General features: G+C 44.3%; 2 protein-coding genes across 2 annotated transcripts; both read right to left on the reverse strand.

Annotated features, from left to right (window-relative positions):
* Positions 1-3929: 3929 nt before the first annotated feature.
* On the reverse strand, positions 3930-7240 carry LOC147622607 (uncharacterized). Its single transcript, XM_086822591.1, has 7 exons — positions 7195-7240; positions 6893-6954; positions 6735-6787; positions 6398-6646; positions 5668-5932; positions 4951-5272; positions 3930-4321 (listed from the first exon to the last, which is right to left on the reverse strand). The coding sequence occupies exons 1-7, from the start codon at positions 7238-7240 to the stop codon at positions 3930-3932; spliced, it is 1389 nt and encodes a 462-aa protein (XP_086678717.1).
* A 1403-nt stretch (positions 7241-8643) lies between these two features.
* LOC147622608 (polyprotein of EF-Ts, chloroplastic-like) lies at positions 8644-10272 on the reverse strand. The gene has a single exon (XM_086822592.1). It carries the CDS (start codon positions 10018-10020, stop codon positions 8644-8646), a length of 1377 nt encoding a protein of 458 aa, XP_086678718.1. The 5' UTR covers positions 10021-10272.
* Positions 10273-10705: the final 433 nt, after the last annotated feature.

Consider the following 10705-nt stretch of genomic DNA (forward strand, 5'->3'; position numbering starts at 1 on the left):
ATAGATGTGATGTAACCCAGAGGGACCCAATATGTGGAATCTGGAACTGTTTCCACTACCTCTTTCTATATGGTCAATTGGCAAACCATGGATGAAGAATCAAAAGAGGAGACCTCTAGCATAGAAGGGACTGGATCACAAGGCCGTACCCGTGCTCAACGCCTCAGAAGACGGCGAAAGCAGAAACGATATATTGCTTGACGAAATGCCCTATTATGAAGAAAACCCACGGATGCCCAGTGGCTAAGATACCTCGAAGCCACTAAGGTGCATGATGAGTTCTCTAAGGATTGTGGTGAGGAATTGAGTAAGATATCACTTGAAGGGAGATATAAGGAGAAAGTCATCCTTCAAGAGCCAGAAACACCTAAGGTTACGAAAGTTGGGCAAAATAAAGCTTTGGCACAAGCTGAGCGAGAGGCCAAGAAACTCATGGCTAAAACAAAAAGTGAGAATGAGGATAAACCAGACTTTGTTTTAGTACTACCAGACCACTTCAACGCCGACACTATTGACAAACGAAAAGTGGTCCGACTGACGACAAAAAGAGTTAAGGAAGATGGGATGTCCACATCATACGATGGCCCTGCTAAAGTCAAGGAAGTTGATATTGCGGGACTAGGGGAGGAAGCCAAACCTGTTTATATTGCTAAGGGCTTGACTTTGGCTAAAGAAAATGAGCTCGTTACCCTCCTTAAGGAATTTAAGGATTGTTTTGCTTGGAACTAGAAGGAGATGAAGGGTGTACCACCTGAGGTGGTGCAACAGACGATCCCAATCATGGAAGGATCAAGGCCAACCAGGTAGAAACCATACCAGATGAATCCTAAATATGCGACAATTGTAAAGGAGGAAATAGATAAACTCATTGCTTCGGATTTCATCTATGAGATAGAGCATACGGATTGTCACCAATTGTAATAGTGCCAAAAAATAATGGAAAACTTAGGGTATGTGTTAATCTTAAAAAGTCAATGCAGCTACTAGGAAAGACCATTATCCATTGCCTTATACGGAACATGTTTTGCAAAGAGTGGATGGTGAAGAAGCTTACAACTTCTTGGATGGATTTTTATGCTACAATCAGGTGTCTATAGCACTAGAAGACCATCATAAGATATCTTTCAATACAATGTGGGAGACGTTTGCATAAAAAGTCACGCCTTTTGGTCTCACCAATGCTCCAGCAACATTCCAACGATTGATGTGACTCGTATATCTCTAAACCCTTTAAAGTGCCAATTTTGGGTCAAACATGGTGTGATATTGGGACACATTGTCTCAAAGAATGGTATATCCATAGATGACAGCAAGGTCAAGTTGATCTTGGAGCTGCTACCACCAACTAATTACAAAGGTGTGCAAAGATTTATGGGCCACGTTGGGTATTACCACCGCGTCATAATCTTCTATGTTGAAATCGCCAGGCCATTGTACAAGCTAGTCATTGTCTTTGAATGGACTAAGGAATGCGAGGAAGCCTCAGGGGGTGTATTTCTAAAAAATCATATGTATCACATGCGTTCAAGGGACATTTAAAAACCCCTTAACTAAAAATTTTCCCCCAATAAAACCACCCCTCTTTACATATGAACTAACGGATTTTTTTTTGAAGTTGAGATAAAATACTCCTCCTTTTGATCACACGTGGTACACTAAATTTTTTAAGATGAACCCCCCGAGCAGGAAGCATATGATCCATTGAAGCAGGCATTGACTAGCATGCCAGTTCTAAGACCCCCCAATTGGGACCTCATATTTCATGTGCATATTGATGCATCAAACTTTGTTATTGGATGCGTACTAGCACAACCCGACAAGTTTAAATTGGACTATCGAGTCTACTTTGCTAGTCGGCAATTAAATGATGCAGAGGTGAATTACACCACCACAGAGCAAGAAGGGTTGGCCATGGTTTATGCTGTTAAGAAGTATCGACATTACCTATTGGACAACAAATTTGTTTTCTTTGTGGATGAGGCCTTATTATACTTGGTGATGAACAAGCCTTGCACCATGGGAAGAATCATACACTGTGTTTGGAAAATATCTGGACAAGCGAAGCAAAGGGGACAAAACTGACAACCCCTCCAGATATCCAACAAGGAGTAATGCTACACTCTCCTAATACCTCAATGGAGAAGATACTAGTAAATACGAACGTGTGCTATGAACTTTTCTGACAAATGACAAAATATCGGGAGAATACTACGATAACAATGGAAGCAAAATGTAGTGTGAAATACGCTTTGTTTATTGGATTTGGTGTACAAGTGTTTGATTTACAAGACAAATTTATGAAGCTCTTTATGATGAGAAGAAAGAAAGAGGGGGGAAAAGCTTATCTGGCCACTTCTTCTTGATGTTGATCTTGATGAAACCTTTGTGTGCTTTCCGATGATGTCTCCACGATGAACAATTCCCTCACGACTCTCAGGGGGGGTTGAATTTTACAATGCTTTGAAATTTTAAAATACAAACAATTACGAGGGTTTTCTAATATGTGGCTATATGAATGTGCGAATGTGAAATTAGGATTTTGCTTTCCACCGAAAATTCGCTTTTGATTCTTTGTTGCCAATGTCTTCACTTTCTTTTCTGTTCTCCTTTTCTTCTCTTCACATGAAAAGAAATGAATGTGGTTATACTTTTCTTATTATTTTCTTTAAACCCTTTTTTAACTCCCTTTTTCCCTAATCAAATGAGAATGGGAAACATCCTTTTTAATGATACTCTCTTTACTTTTAATGAAAAGCTTTTAATATAAAAACAACGAATGATATGGGATTTTTTTCCTTCGATCCTGCCGTTTCTCAGCGATCCAGATTATTTCTCAGCGATGATGGCGTTTTCTACGATCCAGGTGTTTCGTGCGATCTAGCTGGCGTTATCTCTACGATCCAGGCAAGATGGATCGCAGTTCTTTTCTCTCTTATTTTCGTGTGAGGGAGTGTACTGGCGATTGCGTCTCCTTCACAGTCTCGGTGCCAGACTGTAGTAGCGATGGTTGGCAAGGGTTGCTTCTTTTTTGTATCTGCGCACAGCGCAAAGGGCCTAGTTCTTTTCCGCAGCCTCTCTGCTCACAGCACGACGGAGTTGGTTCTTTCTGCTCACAGCACATAGGCTGGCCGTTAGCAAGGGGTTCGATTCTCTACTTCTGCTCACAGCGTCGGTAGGCTGGCAAGTACAACTGACAAAGCTCACAGCACATAGGCCGGCAAAGGTAATGACCAGCGCGCTCTCTCCTTTCAACAGACGCACGCGGGCAGTGGTGGCTGGGGGCAACGTTTTGAATCGATGCGCTGCACAGCGTTTCGTTGCTGCATGCATTAAGGTTTAAACCTTTAAAGATTAAAGTGGGCACTAAGGTTTAAAGTGGGACTAAGCCCATTAAGGTTTATTGCCTCTTTAAAAATGAAAATGGGCTAAGCAAAGTTTATAATATTTTAAAGTGGGCCAAGCCCCTTCAACCCACACATCCTTGATTACAGTGCCTCGACAAAGGTTTCTTCTTGCAAAAAAAATGCTGTGCACGTGAAACACAAGTGAGGGTATGACGTGAAGGATAGGGCGGAAAAAAAATGCAACAGTGGCGTCCTGCGGGGAAAGCTAGCTAGCTAGTGTGAACCCAGAATTTCCGGTTAGACTAGTGCCTTCTCCATTGGGCTACAGGATCATGAGCAAATGGGTGGGGTCTATAGTGAGAAAGGTAACAGCTGACAAGTGAATCAATCGACGGGTCATCGATAGAATAAGAGAAGCAAAAGTGGAAGGATGGGATGACTTGAAAACCCTTAGCAAACTACCCAACTCAACTCCCAAACACTTAAGGTCTTGCACTATTTCCCAAGGATCAATGTCAAAGGAACGGGTATCCACCAAGGCACGATCAAAATTTTGGGTAAAGGAACCAGAAAGGGCCATCAAAGCTAAGGAATCTGCAACACGATTTTCATGACAAGGTAAAATGTCAAGGTAGAAGAGGTGAAATGTGTGAAGAGGTCACGGGCTAAAAGGCTATAGTAGTGCATCAAAGGGTGGAGGGTGCGGGCTTGGCCATGAAACTGGTGTACCACGAGTTGTGAATCTCCATAGATATGAACATGAGATGCTCCCAAAAGAAGTAGTGCTCTCAAACCAATCAAAAGTGCCTGATATTCAGCAATGTTGTTGCTCAAATGATCTCCCAAAAGAACGCCCAAAAGAATAGCATTCCCTTCAGGTGGATATATGACAATGCCGCAACTACCAAGTTTGTCCTTGCCCCTACATGCTCCATCAAAGTATAGACTCCAAAAAGACGTGGAAGATTCAACAGCATCTGCAACTCATAACGAAAAAGTCAATGCCATCACATCCAATAGGGCTTAATTTTATCGAAATTTGTTTTGGTAGAGAACCATGTCCCATCCATTTCTGCAAGCTGGACTTTATTGCGAGGAAAAACCTCAATAATACGATAAGGACCCGACCATAAATGGCTCAACTTCCCAGGGAAAAGCTCATGACGTGCATCATAGAGAAGAACCAATTGCCCTTTCTCAAAAGAATAGATTTTAGCTTTCTTATCACGTTGCTTGGTTTGACGTTTCTTAGCAACCTCTTGATGTAGATAGGCTCTCAATCTCCACTCATCTAGATGCTCCAAAGTGCCCAATCTCTCTTGCAAACTCTCCTCTAAAGGTAGTGTGTGCTCATGCAAAAACCTCAAACTTGACAACTCATGCTCAATAGGTAGCACACATTCTTGTCCATAAACTAAAGAGAAAGGAGTGAACCCCGTGGCTTCCTTGAAAGTAGTGTTATAAGCCCAAACAGCTGCTGGCAACTTCTCATCCCAATCTCTTTTATGAGTGTCCACAGTTTTTCTAAGGATAGTGACTAAAGTTTTGTTTGTGCTCTCAACTTGCCCATTAGTAGAAGGTTTGTAGGGGGTGGTTTTATCATGACGGATATTGAAATAAGCAGTGAGTTCCTCAATGACATCGTTAAGAAAATGGGTCCCCCTATCAGAAACTAACTCAGCAGGTGCCCCAAAACGACAAATGATATGCTCAGTCAAAAATGTAGCAGTAGTGCGTGCATCATCTTTCCTCACAGCTCTAGCCTCACTCCACTTGGTTAAGTAATCCGTAGCAACTATGATATAAGATTTTCCATGCCGGGAAGTAGGTGTAATAGGGCCCACATAGTCAATCCCCCACTTCTCGAAAGGAAGGGCAGCTAGAATAGGATTATTAGGGCACAAACGATTCTCAAGGCGGGTGGCTCTCTGGCAAACATCACATCTTTTACACCACTCAAATGAATCTTTAAAAACAGATGGCCACCAATACCCAGCCCTCAAAATTTTCAATGCAGTGAGTTTCCCAGCGAAATGACCTCCACATGCGCTATCATGACACTCTTTCAAAATGTGTGGAATTTCCTCTCGTGCAACACATCGGCGATAAATGCCCTCAAACCCCTTGTGGTACAAAGACCCATCAATGATAGTGAATTTTTGAGCATGCGTAACTAATCTCTTCTTCGCGGCTTTGCTCATGTCAGAAGGAAACTCAAGTGTGGACAAATAATGAGCAATTTGGTCATACCACTCATGTGCATACTCAATGCGAAACAGCTCAAGTGTGCAGGTGCAATAGGCTCATCTTTGCATGGGATTACATCAACTAAGCAATCCACTAACTTTTGCAATGCAGGAGGTTTAGATTTAAGCTCATAGTCAAAGGCCTGCAACTCAACAATCCAGCGGATAATACGCTCAGGGGGCTCTAACTTATTCAATAAAAGGCGCAATGAATCTTTAGAGACATAGATGATGGTGTGTTGGGTAGCCATATATGTGCGAAACTTCCTAGCACTCTCAGCAATAGCTAGACAAGCTCTCTCAACCCATGTGTAGCGCGTTTCAACATCTTTAAGCTTACGGCTATAATATGCAATGGGGTGCATCTTTTTATCATAAAGCTGTGTAATGCAAGCGGATATTACCAAATGAGAACAAGAAGAAAATAAATGAAAAGGCTTGGATGCATCAGGTGGTTTGAGAATAGGGGCGGTAGTGAATGCACTTTTAAGAGAAGAGAAAGAATTTTGTTGAGGTTCCCCCCAAATGAACTTGTGCTCAACTCGCAAAAGTGTATTTAGCGGTAACATAAGTTGTGCCATATCTTTAATGAAGCGGCTATAGTGTTTAGCGGCTCCAAGAAAACCCCGTACTTGACGCACGGTAGTGGGTGGCAAAAATGCAAGAATAGCCTCGACTTTTTGGGGATCCATAGAAATGCCATGCTTGCTAATGAGGTGACCCAACAAAATGCCATAAGTGACCCCAAACACACACTTTTTTGCATTCAAAGCTATTGATTTTTCACGGCACTTGTGAAAGACATACCTAAGGGCTGCAACAAGTTTATCATGCGTGGTCCCAATCCCCAAATCATCCATGAAGATCTTTAAGAAATCCGTCAAATCATCACGAAAAGATTCATGCTTATAGCGCTGATATGAAGCACCCGCGTTACAAAGCCCAAACGGCATGACATGATATGCATATGTGCCAAATATAGTGGTGAAAGTGGTTTTGAGCTTATCCTCATCAGCGATAGCCATTTGAAACCCATGAACAACAAGAACCTCAGCTCTGCATAAATCGTCCACCAGTCAGTGCAGTTCCCGCTGCTACCACACAGTGCAGCTAACAGCTAAGCATGCACCCAAAAGATGGCAACTTGGCTGCATTGAAGCGTCCAGTTGTTGTGTTCACGGCTACAGCCCAAGAACCCTACACCATAGTAATATGAAATGGCAATTTCCTGGCTGAAACTGCAGAAACTCTGTTTCTCTAAAGGCATCGTTTCTGTTTCCCTTTCCCCTTTCCTAATCTCACCATGGTCAAGTTTCCCAGCGCTGTGATGTAGCCCATGGTCAAGTTTCCTAGCGCTGTGCTTACTGGGGTAGTAACAAAGAGTAAAAGACAACCATGCATTATGCATATAAGATAACTGAAGATAGCAGTTAACTCACCTGGGCAAGGTCACCGGCAGGCTGCAGCATAGTCTCGTACTAACACATGAGCATGTGAATTTTGGCTGCACAAGTAGATTAATATCATGAAATTCAAACAACAAACACAATATGCTGTTGCTAACTTCTAATGAATATAACCTAAGAAGGGGTCTTTGAGCATACCTTCAAAACTTTCCTGATATTCTGAAGCACTTGAAGGTGACAACATCGACTGAATCAACTGGAAACGATGGCTGAATACTGCAGACAAATTCTGGACACCTCTGGGAGGGAAGCACCCCCAGGAGCCAGAGAAAAGACTGAGGGAGAGGTGGGCAGGAAGCAAGGTGGCCAAGGGCTGAAGTGAGGTGGACAGCAGCAGCAGGCAAGGTGCACACTGCAGAGGCTCGAGCAGGGAGAAGAGGCCAGGAAGGAGGGCGAACTAGAAGCAGGAAGGCAGGCCGCAGGAGGCAGGCCGCAGGAGGAGGCTGGCCGCTGGAGTGGAGTGAGAACTGAGGCAGGGGGGGCTTCATAAATAGGGTCAGAGGCCACCGAGCCCTGACTCCTGGGCCGAGGGTCGCTGACTCGCTGCCAAGAAGGAGCTGGTTTGCTCAGCGGTCTGCAAATGCTCGAACGAAAATAGGTCCGCCTTAATCATATACAGGGAGTAAGCAGCTGGCACATGATTCTTGAGAGCCCGGGACTCGCTGCCAAGAAGGAGCTGGTTTGCTCAGCGGTCTGTAAATGCTCGAACGAAAACAGGTCCGCCTTAATCATATACAGGGAGTAAGCAGCTGGCACATGATTCTTGAGAGCCCGGAAATGGAGCTGGCCAAGGGTAAAGATCATAATGAGAAGTTATGCCGCAAGGGAAAGCAGTTTGGCCCTCTTTCCCTGCAAGCTACTACCTTGCTCTTGAGCTAAGGCAAATACCAGAGGGAGAGAGAGAGAGAGAGACGGCGTTCGCTAAGCGAAATTACCCCTTTACCAAAATTAGCAATGACAACTTCCAAGTTCCAACTACCCCTTTACCAAAATTAGCAATGACAACTTGTCAAATGACATTAATTTAGCATGCAGGGCAGGCTGGACATATAATTTTAAATTTTATTTTTGAAGGGCATTTCAAAAAGTTGCCCTTCTTTTGACAGGTGTATAAATTTTTTGCACATCCTTATGGAAGGGAAATTTTTTGTCTAGCTCGTCCTTTGACAGGTTTCGTCTCAAGTTGGCCTTCGTACGACGGGTAGACGGCTCTCGGAAGGGAAGATGGGCGTCAAATCCTATCGTTGGTGAGGACCTAGACTTACTTTAACTAGATCTATTTCTTTGAGATGCATACTCACAAGAATTTCTCACCAACCATGATATTGGCACATAGAGTCCTATGAACCACTTGGAATCCGTGTCAAAGAGTCTTTATTTCATTTTCAAAAAACATTCGTTAGTCTATTTCACAAAAATTCAATGAGTCGGCGAGCTGGTCATGAGACATGAGCCAACTAGTCATTATGTGAGCCCACAAGATGTGAGTCCACCACCAAATGTGAGTCATTCATAAAAGATCTCCCTAAGCACTCTGAGTACACCCTTTAAAAATCATTCTAAAAAGGAGCTTAATTGAAGCAAAGCTCAAATCTCAGTTGATACTTCCTTAGTTGGGGTTGCGTCTGTTTCCACCACAGGTTTTGCTTCCTCAACAAGTTCCTCCACTGCATATTTCACTTCTTGGACAAGATCAGCAGCTTCCTCCTGCTCGGCTTTCTGCTCTGAAGGCTCTGTAGCAGCAACCTCTGCTGATGTACCTTCCTTTGTATCTTCCTTTGCTGCACGCCTAGGTTCTGCTTCAACCTTCTGCTTCTCTCTCTCAGCCAAGAAATTGGAAATTAGCTCATTCCTACGGAAAGCTATTTCGAAGGGATTAGTAGCTCCCCCTACCACATCCTTGTTGAGGGCCTCATTTATCTTGTCATAGTCCACTTCCTGTTTTGTAGTTAAAGTTACACGGCCTCTCTCTATACGAAGCACCCTCACAGTAACCTCCTGTCCAACTTGAAACTGAGACTCTAAGTTTGTATTGGGTGCTCTGAAGACAACCTCCCCTATTGGCAGATACCCATCAGTGCCATCAGGGAGGGTAACAAAGACCCCTGATCTGATCATGTTCTTCACAGTACCAGTGACAATTTCACCTTTCTTCATTTTGGTCGCTGTGGCATTTTGGCCAGGTCGTTTTGATGGGTCTCTCCTAGGGTTCCTCCCTTGCTGCTGGGGAGGTCTTTGTGGCTGATTTTCTCCTACCTCTCCTCCCCGCTGCGCCTCTTCTTTCTCCTCCATGACGAGCATGAGCGAGATACGGTTGGCCTTAAAATCTACATCGAGAACCTGCACATTCACATCTTGCCCAATTTGCACCACATCCTCCACCTTCTTCACATAGGCTTTACTCAACCTGGAGATGTGCACAAGCCCATTTGTGAAGGCACCCAAATCCACAAAGGCTCCAAAGGGCTGGATGGTGGTGACCTTACCGGAGAAAGTTGCTCCAGGGACAAGCTCTGCGGGGCTCACAACAACAGCCCTGTTGTTGCTGCTGCTGCTCCTGCTCCTGCTGAGGTTTCTCCTTCCCTGGGGTTTAGGCTCTGCAGAAGGTGTCTCCTCAGAAGCTGTAGACGACTCAGTAGCCGTATCCTGCCCTATCTGTACCGCTTCAGGTGCAACGGCAGGCTCTTCTACTGATACCTCCCCTCCTGCAGCAATTGCAAAAACCCTTCTCCAGGCAAAAGGATAGTTGTTTTTCCTGCATTTTTTAGCAGTGGCCGAAGACCGAAAGAAAGATGCTGGCCTCCTCATATAATCTCCGGCCCAATGGACATTTGCAAGTTGTCTAGCATTCCCATTTGATAGATAGAATATTCCTTCTCTTTGCCTGGTGTTCTTTGAAGGGGAGACCTGCCCAAGCAGCTGCACTGCAGTGGAAGAAGGGCAGAGTAGAATAGCTGGCCCCATTCCAAAGCAGCTGGCCCTTTACTTGCTTTGACCGACTGCACTTCAAATTAAATCTCTACAGACAGCTGAGCTCCAGAAACATACCTTTGCTGCTTAGACCAAGGACTGTGGGCATAGGCTTACCATTCTGAAGAGCTGCCCGGCTCGCATCAAGGATCGCAGGCGAAAAATAATGATAGATAGGCACGGCTAGTAATAAGAGGGCATGAGAGCTTAAAGCCCCTGCATGCAGTCGAAGAGCGGAGAGACTTGGCACCCCCATCAAATGCCAAGTCAATCGTGTTGACATCATTCAGATCAGTAGTTTTGACTCCAAACTGCCGAGCAAGAACCTTTGCTTGATAGCTCATTCCAACCCCAACTATATCTTTCAACTTGCCTTGTTGAATGAGTTTACCCAACTCCTCTATAGCCAAAGAAGATGTGCTTCCAGTCCCCAGCCCGACTATCATTCCTGGCTTTATAAGTTCGACCACCTTTTTGGCAACAGCTCGTTTCATAGAATTCTGCAAACCTGGATCAACCGTTGTAGCTTCTGCAGAAGCTTTGACGCAATGAGACAGGGGCAAGTTGGTAGTGCTCTTGCAGCTCAAGCGAGTCTTGGCGGTTCCCCAGAAAACCTCATGTGCAGAAACCCTAGAAGACAAAGGAGATGCTTCATCAAGCTTTCCTGATAAGGAAAGCC

This window comes from Cibotium barometz, chromosome 28 (genome assembly GCF_041138505.1).
Source record: "Cibotium barometz isolate CiBa-2024 chromosome 28, ASM4113850v1, whole genome shotgun sequence".
NCBI lineage: Eukaryota > Viridiplantae > Streptophyta > Polypodiopsida > Cyatheales > Cibotiaceae > Cibotium > Cibotium barometz.